This window comes from Chrysochloris asiatica, unplaced genomic scaffold, assembly GCF_000296735.1.
Source record: "Chrysochloris asiatica unplaced genomic scaffold, ChrAsi1.0 scaffold00080, whole genome shotgun sequence".
NCBI lineage: Eukaryota > Metazoa > Chordata > Mammalia > Afrosoricida > Chrysochloridae > Chrysochloris > Chrysochloris asiatica.
This window is the reverse complement of record NW_006408598.1, coordinates 1,004,635-1,018,055: the sequence shown is the minus strand read 5'-3', so window position 1 is coordinate 1,018,055 and position 13,421 is coordinate 1,004,635. Positions and strand designations below refer to the sequence as shown.

The 13,421-nt window shown below is 37.6% G+C and overlaps 1 protein-coding gene across 1 annotated transcript in view; it reads right to left on the bottom strand.

Moving 5' to 3' along the window:
* Positions 1-13,421, bottom strand: part of ESF1 (ESF1, nucleolar pre-rRNA processing protein, homolog (S. cerevisiae)) — a 95,622-nt gene that overhangs the window by 27,675 nt on the left and 54,526 nt on the right. The window contains exon 9 of the mRNA XM_006865620.1: positions 945-1,066. Coding sequence (XP_006865682.1) covers positions 945-1,066 — 122 coding nt within the window. The remainder of the gene's footprint in view (positions 1-944; positions 1,067-13,421) is intronic.

Here is a 13,421-nt window from a genome sequence, read left to right as displayed (position 1 = left end):
ATCCTGGGCCAACCTCACTACCGCCGCCACACTTGAGTCCATCAATGATGCCACCTGGCCAATCCATCTCGTTAGGGGTCTTCCTCTTTTTCTCTTACCCTCCACCCTACCCAACATGACATCCTTCTCTAGCGACTGTTCCCTCCGGACAATATATCCAAAGTATGAGAGACGAAGTAGTTAAGACATAGTAATTCCTCACGAAGAGAGCTTCAGTAAGCAGCCAATCGAATGATTAGAATGTTTCTTTGCGGGTATGGCCTGCTTCCAATATACTGGACACTGAGGCAAAGCTTGTTTGCTCTCTGCTAGGTCTGGATCCTGCCTCTGGCTTGTCATCCAGACTTGAGCCAACAGCCTGCTCTATTGCCTGCTGATCCTGGGTGTTGTCTGCCATCTTACCTGCTTGACATGTCTTCCTGCTGCCTGACCTGATGATCTTGGTTCATCTGACCCATGCACTTAGGACTTAGGACTTGCCTGCCTCTACAACTGTGTGAACCATTTACTTGATAAGACTTTCTCTTTCTACATACATATATAAGATTCACTGGTTTTGGTTCTCTACAGAACCTAGCCTAAGAAAATACTCAACAAATGTATTCTGAATGTTGATAAAACGAGTCCAGTCTTTCTATCCCAAAGAAGAGAAAATACAGAAAATCAAAGATCTTAGCAAATGAAAATGGGCTTAAAAACAGCTGCTAAGGGTCTCAGCAACAAGTGGTTACTTTTGTTGACTCCATAAAGACCCACCTTAAAGTCTGGAAAGAAACTACTTGTGAAATTGTTACTTTTAAAGCAGCATATTTTACTTAATTTCTCCATTTCTAGAAAAACTCCGTATAATAGAAGCATAAAAATTATTCCTTTGCATTATCTAATTTTGCAGTTTTCTATCTTTTCTTTACAATCACTAAAACCACAGATATAACGACTGATACCTTCTGTTTCTTTTTCAGTCTTTTTTTCTCTTTCTTCTTCTCTAAAAATTGTTCCCAAGGGGTCAGTTTCTCTCTTCCTTCCAATTTGTTTCTGACCATCTCTTCTGCACTTTCTTTAAGACCTGAGGAAAAACATAATACATAGTTTAGTTAAAAATGATATATCATCATTCACTTAAAAATGCAATTTAGTGTGTCCCTTAATAATAAAGATATCTGTTTTATTTTTGAGTTGGGAAGAGATGATACAAAATTTGTTTCAAGAAATTATACAATGGTTCAAAATGCTCTTCTGAAAAAAGACTTGAGTAATCAAGATCATTCTGCCAGACAAATTCTAAATTCACAGAAATAAAACAATGCTAATGTGGCACTGTGGGCTAATGCGCCAGACTGCAAAGCCGTATGAACTGCAAGGTTGGCGGTTCAAGCTCACCAGCTGCTCCTTAGAAACCCTATACAGGGTCGCTATGGGTCGGAATCGACTCGAAAGCACTTAACAACAACAAGGAGAGTATAATTTCCCTTTTTCCCTGATGAGGATACTGAGACTTAAGAGACATTTGGCACCTCGCCTGAAAGCATAAAGCTAGAAGCTGCGTAACTGGAATTTGAACTCCTAGTTATTTATCTTCCATACTATGGTTCTGACAAAGAACTGTGGATCTCACAAAATAAAACCTAAATGTTTTGGGTCTCTGGTTCCTTATCTGCAAAATGAGTACAGTCTGAATCAAAGCATGTAACTCATCACTCCTACACATACCCTTATTGTAAAGAACAACCCTTTTCCTTCAAAAAAGATATTTTATGGAAATTTAAATATTTAAAATAACTAAAATCAGTGAGTGATGCTTGGATTAAAATGGGGGTGGAGAGCCTTGAGCCTCAAAGAAACAAAACATAAAAACTAGTTTCAAACAGATGGAATAGATATCTTTAAGTTCCCTTCATTGACTTTTAAGTCAAGACTTAATTTCCCAATTTCTAGAACTTAGAAAAGCATTAAATTATATGTCCATTCAAGGTTATGTAGATTTGTTTTTATGACATTCTGCTGGTAGAATCTCTGATTTGGTGAATGTCAAATCAGAAACACAACTCCCAAACAAAAAAAGGTTGTTTTTTTTTGAGCGAAACAAAACCCATTTTACTAAACAGTTTTCAGGGGAAATGTGGAATATGGAAAACTATGTCCAGATCTCTAAATGAATCAAATGTTTAACAGCATCTGGGAAAAGTGAACTGGAATCCTTATACTAATGTATAGTACTATTTCAATACAACTTTCTCCCCATATTTGGGAGAAAGAAGAAAATCCCAATAAAACACGCTGATCTCAAATAATGAAATAAATAAATTCAAATTTGCCTGTTGGTTAGTACATAATCAGCCAGTCTCAATTTGTATCTGTACAATACTGTATTAAGAAATTTATTTTAGATGGATAATCTTCAATGTATTCTACCATAATTTCTTTACATACAAAAATTTGATTACTTCAAAATACTAAACATTTCAAAATTTAAAGTTTAGTTTTTGTTTTTTCACCAACTACTATTTCCTGCTTACTTTTGATCCTTGAAACTTAAAACTCTTTTCTAGTTCAGGTATTATTAAGGAAGGTTCTGTCTTGTTATTGTTTTAAGGTGACTGTAAGTACTGGCATACTTATAAACCTTTATTTCATATGTAAGTGGGAAGTGACCTTTTGGAGGATATGAGTCTTTAAGAATTTAATAAAACCTATGGACTCTTTCCCTGGAAAAATGTAGTACTGAAAAAACTTGAATGCAGCATTCAGGGGGCTTTTGGGCTCCTGATGCATCCCTGTGTAAGGATCCCAGGACCTTAGACAAGGAACCCTTATGGAGTCTGGAAAATCTATGGGTAAAGTGAAGTTAATCTCCCAAAACCTCTAACTGATATTCGTAGCTTCTCCTTTTAGAACTATTGTCATTCTGGATCAGATAATTGTTTGTTGTGAGGTATATAGGAGAATGCTTAAAAATAACTCTGGCCTCCTTTCCTTTAGATGCCAGTAACATTCCCTACTTATTACACTAAAAATGTCTCATATATCTCCCTGGGGGCAAAAAAATCAATCCTGGGAAGAACTACTGTTCTAGATAATGATTAGATTATTTCTGAAGAGAAATAACCTTCCGTTATTTGTACCACTTAGGTGATGTGTTATTTCCTTTAGTAATTGATTATAATTGCCTTTTGCTCTAACTAGACCAATAGCAACTTAGGTAACCTTCTTTATGTTTAGTATAGTGCTCAAAACAAAATAAGTACTTAATAAACAATTAACCTATCTGGAAGGAATGATTAATATTTTAATCCAACTATTTGATCTCTCACGTTGGGAACATATTCTCTCCAAAAGAAAATAACCCAAAAATTGAAGATCTAAATAAATGGTCTTTATCTCAAAGTGGATCACATGGTTAAAAGAAATGATCTGTAGCACTATTACAATTCATAAAGTTTATTCTCAGGAAAAATTATTTTTTTGGTATTTGATTTGTTTATAACAACAAAGAAATAGTATCCAGTTAAATAAAGTCTTTACATTTTTTTGCAGGGCTCACATTAAACACACCAAAATAGTAGCAGGGCAAACACATTATAATGCATTAACACACTACTCTGTTAACATAAAAATGCTTTGTTCTCATTGTCATCATTAGGTCATTTAAATCTCTTGCAACAGATTCACAGTTGTTTATGTTAAATTCTCAAAAAATATGTCCATCTGAGCAGCCTCTTGGCATAAGCACAAGAACATTTTTAAGAGACAGTTTTTAGCCTCATTTGAGAGCAGACACTATGTGATGACTGAAAAAGCAACTTCATTTTTACTTTTTTTAGTTTCATATAAATTTGTTTTAAAAAATCTGAAGTATATTTCCAAGCATAGCTGAGTTAGTTAAAAACTTCAAAAATCCTAAAACTAAGGGGCAAAAAGTCCTTTCAAAGTCAACAGTGAATACAGATGACTCAATTATGACAATAATCATTTAAGTGCAAACCATTCAGAATAACTTTGGCAGTTTGCATACATACAAAAACATATGTAAATATCTTTTCAAAATCCACAAAAACAAGCAATGTATATATAGTCCCCCTGGCCTTACTTGTTTGAAGTTATTTGAAAAGTCTTCAAAGGACAGGACATGAATAACTTCAAATAATTCAACTAGGTACTATAATTGATTTTGTTTATAAAAACAGAATGTGGTGTGGGAAGGAGAATGGGAGTACACACACCCACAAACATAAAGGTCTGACAGAGAATATTGTACATGGGTATTTATTTACCTTATCTGCAAACACATTCATGAATGCGACAGAGCATATAAGAGAAAAAGTTATGAAAATTTCTTAGGCATTACCAAACATCTTGAGGGAATATGTCACTGGTCTAGGGGCTCAGGACCACAGTTTTGAGAGACACCACGGTTAATTGGCATGACATAGTCCACAACACAATGGTCTACATTCTACTTTGGTGAATAGTGACTAGGATCTTAAAAACTCATGAGTAACAGTCTAAGGTGTTATTATTATTGGGCTCTTCCTGTCCAGAGGAAATCAGAGTGATGAAAATTGAAGACACTTGAAAAAATTAGTCCAATGGACTAATCGAACACATGAACGTCAGTCTTTACGACCCTGAGAACATAAAACCAGATGGTGCCTGGTTACAACTACCAAATGTTCTGAAAGGGATCACACTGGAAAGTACTGGATACCATAAGAGGAAATGTGGAACGTAACTCAGAATCATAAAAAAGACTAGGCATATTGACCGGTGGTTCAAACTCACCTGCCGTGCCAAAAAATACCCATACAGGCTAGTTAGGAGTGGGAACCTACTCAATAGCACTTATCAACAACAACAACAGCAACTGGTTGGATGGAATCCTGGTGTGACACTGCAGGATAAGCACTGAATCACAATGTTAGTGGTTCAAACTCACGAATCACTCCTTGGAAGCCCTATACAGGGTCTATGTGAGTTGGAACTGACTAGACAGCATTTAACAAAAACAACTGGTTGGATAGAGATTGGTGGAACCAGGAAATATGGCCCTTGGTCACCCTCTTCATGCCTGGAACTGAACTCACCCCCAATATTCAGCCAAGTGGTAGATAGGTATATTGCTGCTGTTGTTAAGTGCCGTGCAGTCGGTTTTGACTCATAGTGACCCTGCACAGGGTTTCCAAGGAACAGACGGTGGGTATGAATTGCTGACCTTGTGATTCACAGTCCAGTGTTTACCTTACATCACATCAGGAATCCCAAACAGGTATATGGTGGTGGTGGTTATGTGCCGTGGAGTCGGTTCCAACTCACAGTGACCCTGAACAGTTTCTGAGGCTGTAAATCTTTAGGGGAGCAAAAAGCCTCATCTTTCTCCTGTGGAACAGCTGGTAGTTTCAAACTGCTGGCCTTGAGGCTTGCAGCCCGATTAGTAACCACTATGCTACCAGAGCTCCTTAAATACAGGGGAGACAATAACACTAGCAAGGTATGCACACCATAGAATGGTCAACCATTTGAGATCAGAAGGGCACCATTTACTCAAGGACAAAAATGAGAGGGATGGAAACAAGAAACACAGGGAGGAAGTGGGATAAATGGTGTTACATGGAGGGGGCACTGCGATCATTTATGATTTGTTGAATCTAAAACTGATGATCTCGGCTCTGTAAACCTTTATTCAATTCACAATAACAAGTTAAACAAAAAGCAGAAAGCATGTTTAAAGATTTCTGGTATAAGCGAAAACTAGCATTTTTTATTTAACTAAGACAAAGAATCTACTGAGAATATTTATGAACATTTATGATCCAATTGTTCTTTATGACTGTATATTATAAATTGGTATGGTGCTGTAGGATAAGCACTGCACTGCTTACTAGCAGATCAAACCTACCAGCTTTTCCTCAGAAACCCTATACAGGGTAGCTATGAGTCAAAACTGACTTGAAGGCACTTAACAACAATAATATTATAAACTAGACCATATAACATTCAATGTAAAAATTAGCTTTTAAAAAATAAAAAATCTATAACCACCATCACAAAACAAAAACAAAGAAATCCTAAACAAACAATACAAAACCCAAACCCATTGCCACTGAGTCAATTACAACTCATGGTAACCTATTTGTTACAGAGTAGAACTACCATTAACAATCACCACCTTCACCAAAATGTCCAACTTGGAATCCACTCTGGGTACAAGATCTTTAGAGGAAAACCACTGGTCATGCCCTTGAAGAATAATGGTGTCAAAGGCACTCCTCCACAACTGGTCAATAATCCCCATGGTATGGAAAGAGGAAAGGAACACTTACTCATACAAATGTAAATAGGACTGTTATTGTTAATTGTTATCAAGTGGATTCGGACTCAAAGCGACCCTGTGTGTGCAGAGTACAAGTACTCCACAGTGTTTTCAAGGCTGTGTGACCTCTCAGAAGCGGATCACTAGGGCCTGTTTTCCAAGTAACTTTGGGTGGTTCAAACAGCCAACCGTTCGGCTAGTGGTAGTGTGTCTAGTATGTAACTGTCTAAGCTCCCCAGGGATTCCTGATACTTGATCCCATATGAATAAAGGCGATTTTTGCCTATGTCATTTTTTATCCCTTACAGTAGGGTCAAGGAGCTCTGGTAGTGTAGTGGTTACGAATTGGGCTGCAAGCCGCAAGGTTAGCAGTTCAAAGCTACCAGCGGTTTGGAGGGAGAAAGATGAGGCGTTCTGCTCCTGTAAAGATTTACAGCCTTGGAAACCCTGTACAGGAACCGACTCCAAGGCACATAACAACAACAACAACACAGTAGGGTCAGTGGAGACTTGGTGTGGCACTGTAGGATAAACACTGGACTGCCAGCCTCAAGGTTGACAGTTCAAGCCCACCAGTCACTTCTTAGAAACCCTGTACAGGGTCATTATGAGTCAGAACAAAGTCGCCCACACTTAACAAAAACAACAATGTACTATTAAACTCATACAAAGAGGATTTGTTGGCTCTGACTGGCACTTTACATTGTTTCTAAGGCTAGCGGGTTTCTAAGGAGCATCTGGTGGGTTTGAACTGCCAACCTTGTGGTTCTCAGTGCAGTGCTGATACTACAGTGCTATACCATGAGTCCTAACAATGCATTATTGTTGTTGTTACTAAATGCCTCTGAGTTGCTGCTGATTCATAGCCACCCTGCATACGGTTTCTGAGGAGTGGCTGGTGAGTTTGAACTGCCAACCTTGCGGTTCAAACTGACCTTACAGTCCAGCGCATGTTATATCTATTATCTGGAAATAATACAGGTAGCTATAATAAGGACGAAAAGGGCTTAGTAAAGCTCATCAGATTGAGGACTTCTGTTTTTCAGCTTCATCTCTTCCAAATGAATCAATGATATATCCATAGAAGATACTCTCTCAAGGGTTGTATGTGTTAAATGAATGTGTATTGTTTCCGCTGCTGCTGGCTGCCTAAAAGCTATTTCACAAGGCAGCAATTGTTTTACATTTGTCTGGAATTTGAGCTTATCATACATATGCGTTTATTAAGTGCTGTCATGTCATCAATTTTGGCTCACACCAACCCAATGTGACAAAGTAGAATTGCCCCAGAATTTTCTAGTATGTATTCTTTATGGGAACAGATCTTCAGGTATCTCTTGGAGTCACTGGATGGGTTTCAATGCTATCCTTTTGGTTAGCAGCCAAGCATTTCACCACTACATCACTTTTGTTGTTGTAAAAGGCCTTCGAGTCTGTTCCATCTCATAGTGACCCTGTATAGGATTTTTGAGGAGCCAACTGTGTGGTTTGCAGTCCAGTGCTGACCCTAGAGCACCACTCCAGGAATCCAGGAGTCCCATCAGGGTTCCTTTATCACACTCTTAATTTTCTCTAAATCTCCTTAACTTTCTTTTAAAATTATGCTTTCCATTTGCAACTATATACTCATTACATTGCTAACCAACTTGTCCTTGCTTCTTACAATCAAATGTTCTTTAAAAGCTAACTTCAAATGCAAGACCACATTTGGGCTTCATTAGGGAGCTATTGTTTTGCTTATTTGCCTGTATTTTATTTATGTTTTCCCTGCCTTTCAAGTAGTTTGCAATCATAACATATATAACATCAAGCTGTCCTAGTACGGACAGACTAAAATCCTGGTCGTGTGTGTTAAAGCTACCCTGTTCTTTAATTTATAGCAAAGAGGACTGGAAAACTACTTGTTCTACCATTATTTTAACACATAACATTTACAGACAAGATATAAAGTAAATGAAGATGTTTCAATTCATGGCTGAGATAAATGAAAATGGAGGGATTTTTTTTTTTTTTTCAGAGCCCAGTCACATGAAAGCTCAAAGTTAATGTTAAACTAGCTCAGAGTCAGGGAGTTTTCCGGGGATATATACTAATCTACTATGGTCTTGTATGAATCTTGAGTTTTAATGAACTACTAATACTAATTAGGAATCCTGGTGTGGCACTTTAGCACAAGCACTGAAAAGCTAAATGCAAGGGTGGTGGTTCAAACCTATGAGGTGCCCCTTGGGAGCCCTATATAGACTAATTATGAGACAGAAGTGACTCAACAGAACTTAACAGCAACAATATTGCCCAGGATTCTTGGTGTGGTGCTTTAGGATAAGCACTGGACTGCTAACTGCAAGGTTATATAAGAATATAGGAAATTTAGGAATGGAAGTAAGTAGCAATTGAAATAGCATAATTGTGGGCGACTTCATTGGAAGTTGATATGTGACCAAAGACCTGAGGTGGTCAAACCCATCAGCCACTTCTTGGAAACTCTATACAGCGTCGCTATGAGTTGGAACCGACTCAATGACACTTAACTATATTAATCATAAGAGACTATAAAAAGCCTATGTTGTTAAGTGCTGTTGAGTCGGTTCCAACTCATAGTGACCCTGTATAGAATTTCTGAGAAGTAGCTGGTGGATCTGTGGTTGGCAGTCCAGTGATTATCCTACAATGTCACACCAAGACTCTGATGTAAAGTCACTGTGAGTTGAAACCAACTTGATAGAACTTAACACTTTAAAACCAAGGTTCTTAAGGGTTCTCTCAGCTATACAAGCAACGCTTTTCCCAACAGAGAGAGAACAGAATCTTGCTAGGCCAAAACCAAAAAGCCCATTCAAAATTTTAGTTTCAAGTTGTCTAGAGCCGGAAGAACCCATTTGTAACTGGCACATACTATCTACAAGAAACACTTTCACACAGGCTTCTGATAATTCACACAAGTAGAGAAAGATCCAAGGGCTATGAGATCACAATCAAAATTCACAAACTAGACAAGCCATCATGAACCAAAGTAAGCAGAAACCAAAGCCATCAAGCCAGACACAGAAGGATCACCAGATACGAAATGTAGAATAAGCTTATTTTTAAAAATAAAAGAGAAAACTAAAAGATTAAATTATCAAATGGGATGACATGGATTTTCTTGGGGGAGGGGGAGAGAAACACCTTGACACAAAAAACATCATGGGGGAAATATCCCTTAGGTCTTTGTTCAAATATCAACTTCCAATGAAGCCACCCCAATTATGCTATTTCAATTGCTTACTCCCATCCCTAAATTTCCTATATTCCATACTGTTATTATGAAGATTCCCAAGGAGATGGGTTGAACAGGTGTCAGCAACAACAGGGTCAAATGTAACCGTGATTTAGAGGCTGATAAAGGACTAGGCAAGGTTCTGTTCTGTTGTACATGGGGTCACTATGAGTTGGAACTGACTCAATGGCACCTAACAACGAGAACAAGAACAACAACAAGCTACCAGTACAAGTCACAGATTTTTTTTACTGGCTTTACCTTGGATCGTAGAGTTTAAGACTATCATTTCAGTACAGTCAATATGCAAGTGTCTATTAAAGGTCTACTAAATGAGTCAGACTGCAAAGTTGTTTGAACTGCAAGGTCAGTGGTGGTTCAAGCTCCCCAGCCACTCCTTGAACACCCTATACAGGGTCACTATGGGTCAGAACCAATTTAACGGCATTTAACAACAACAACAACAACAACAATTAAAGTTCTAACCAGAAAAGACTCTCATGCAGAAAAGCTTGAAAAAATTTTCAAATAGAACTCTTTCAAAAAACACTAGAAAAGAGGCTGAAGATGTTCCAGGTTTAGAATCTATTCCTAAGACAATTCAGTATGACATTATTATGTAATCCATAACAGCAAAACATTAGACCTTAAAATGCAACATCCAAGGAATAATTTATAACTTATAAAAAAGAAATATAATAGAATGTGACACAGTCATCATGATTATAAAAATTATCTGTAAACATGACAAAATATGTATGATAAATGAAACAACACAGAATGTAAAATAGGGGTAGAATAACACCAACTATGTAGTTATAAAAAATAATGTGTAAAAACAAATGTTAAAGTACTAATTTATGGGCTATATTACTATCCAATTAAAAGAAAAAGACAGCCATAATGCAGTAATTGAAAGTAAGTAATCCTAGGAAGTTACAAGAACAAGACCTTTAATAGACACTTGCATATTGACTATAATGAAATGATAATCTTAAACTCTATGATCCAAGGTAAATACAGTAAAACAACAACAACAACAAAAAAAAAACTGTGAATTGTACTGGTAGCTTGTTGCTGTTCTTGTTCAGTAATTTGAGGAGGTCCAAGGGCTGAACAGAAAATTCCAAAGATCAGCTCAAGAAGAAAAAACCAAATATTACAAAAAATTGTGCAAAGATTTGGAATCAGAAAACCAAAAAGGAAGAACATGCTCAGCATTTCTGAAGCTGGGGGAACTGAAGAAAAAATTCAAGCCTTGACTTTCATTATTGAAAGATTCTCTGGGCAAATTAATGAATGATTCAGAAAGCAGCAAGAGAAGATAGAAGGAATATAGAGAGTCACTGTACCAAAAGGAAATGGTTAATATTCAACCATTTCAAGAGGTAGCATATGATCAAGAGCCAATGATACTGAAGGAGTAAGTCCAAGGTGAATTGAAGGAATTGGCAAAGAACAAGGCACCAGGAACTGATGAAACAAAAACTGAAATCTTTCAAGAAAGTGAGGCGGCACAGGAGGCACTCACTCATCTCTGCCAAGAAATTTGGAAGACAACTATCTGGCCGACTGATTGAAGAGATCGTATTTGTGCCCATTCCAAAGAGAGGTAACCCAACGGAATGTAGAAAACATCAGACAATCTCTTTGATATCCCATGTGAGTAAAGTTTTGCTAAAAGTAATACAGAAATGGCTACAATCACACATTCACAGAGAACTTCCAGAGGTTCTAGCAGATTCAGAAGAGGCCGTGGAACAAAGAATATCATTGATAATGTCCACTGGATCTTGGCTGAAAGTAGAGAATATCAGAAAGATGTTTACCTGTGCTTTATTGACTATGCAAAGGCTTTCGATTGTGTGGATCATAACATGCTATGGACAACATTGCAAAGTATGAGTATTCCGGAAAACTTAATTGTGCTCATGAGGAATCTGTATTGGTACCAAGAAGCAGTTGTTCTAACAGAACATAGGAACACTGAATGGTTTAAAATTAAGAAAGGCGTGCGACAAGGTTGTATTCTTTCAACATACTTATTCAACCTGTATGCTGAGCAAATAATACGAGAAGCTGGGTTCTATGAAGAAAAACGTGGCGTCAGGATTGGAAGAAGACTCATTACCAACCTGAGATATGCAGATGATAGAAGCTTGCCTGCTGAAAGTGAAGAGGACTTGAAATATTTACTTATGAAGATCAGAGAGCACAGCCTTCGGTATGGATTACATCCCAATGTCAAGAAAACAAAAATCCTCACCACTGGACCAATAAACAGCATTCTTATCAATGGAGAAAAGACTAAAGTTGTCAAGGACTTCATTCTTCTTGAGTCAACTATCAACACTCACGGAAGCAGCAGTTAAGAAATCAAACAATGTGTTGCATTAGGCAAATCTGCTGCACAAGATTTTGAGCAAAGATGTCAAGAGCAAAGATGTCAGCTTGAGGACTAAGGTGCGCCTGACCCAAGCCATGTTATTTTCAATAAGCTCATATGCATGTGAAAGCTGGACAGTGAATAAGGAAGACCATAGAAGAATTGATGCTTTTGAGTTATAGTGTTGGAGGAGAATATTGAAAGTGCTATGGGCTGCCAAAAGACCCAATAGCTCCGTTTTGGAAGAAAAGCAGCCAGAGTGATTCTTGGAGGCCAAGATGGCCAAACTTTGTCTCTCATATTTCAGATATATTGTCAGGAGAGACCATTCGCTGGAGAAGGATATCATGTTTGCTAAGATAGTGGGTCAGAGAAAAAGAGGAAGACCCTCAACGAGATGGATTGGCCAGGTGGCAGCATCGATGGACTCAAGCATGGCAACAGTAGTGAGGTTGGCCCAGGATCGGGCAGTGTTTCATTCTGCTGTGCATAAGGTTGCTATGAGTTGGTACTGACTTGATGGCACTTAACAACAATAACAATCCAAGAAGTTTGTCAAAAACAGGTATGAAGAAAAAGGATAGATTGCTAGCCTGGTAGTTAGTATATCGAATGATGATTTGGGACAACCACAAATAGAATAGGCAAAAGAATTCATTCTTTTTTGGGCTGTGGGAAAACCATACGCACAACAGTAGAAATGAGGGAAGCTTTCTTGAACAACTTCAGGCTGACTTTAAGTTCAAGTTAAAGTATAAAAACAAAAAACACTAAGGTCTGGAACAGCAGCTACAGATGAAAACAGTACAGCTGAGAGGTAACACATGCAGAGAGGGAAGGAGAGCGGTAACAGAATCCTGCATGTTTGCAGCCACAGGGTCTTAGTGATTTACATATTTAATTGGGATCACATGAAGATAAAAAAAAAAAATACAAAGCAGACCAATTAGCTGAAAGCTTCAAAGGCATGGGAATTTTAGCTTTCTGAAACTACTAGTATAAAAATATTAGTTTTTGCTGTAGATTTTTAAAAAGTTATTTTTTAAAAAATTAAATCTCAGAATTATTAAGGGCCAAAATTATCGTTTAAAAAATATCCCAGTAGTCACTAAGAAACTTATTAGCAACTATATGAAGGAGCTCTGGTAGTATAGTGGTTATGAATCAGGCTGCTAACCTCAAGGTCGGCAGTTCGAAACTACCAGCTGTTCCACAGGAGAACGATGAGGCTTTCTACTCCCGTAAAGATTTACAGCCTCGGAAACACTGTGCTGAGTCACTTAGAGTGGGAACCGACTCCACAGTACTTAACAACAACAACAATATGAAGAAAAAGTACAAGCAATGTTTTTAGACAATCCTTGTTATTTCTCATTTTGTTACACATTCCACAAATGACTCAAATGCCTTTTGTATAATCTGAAGTTCTAGTTACTGCCATTACAAAGCCCTTGATGAATCAAGAAAGG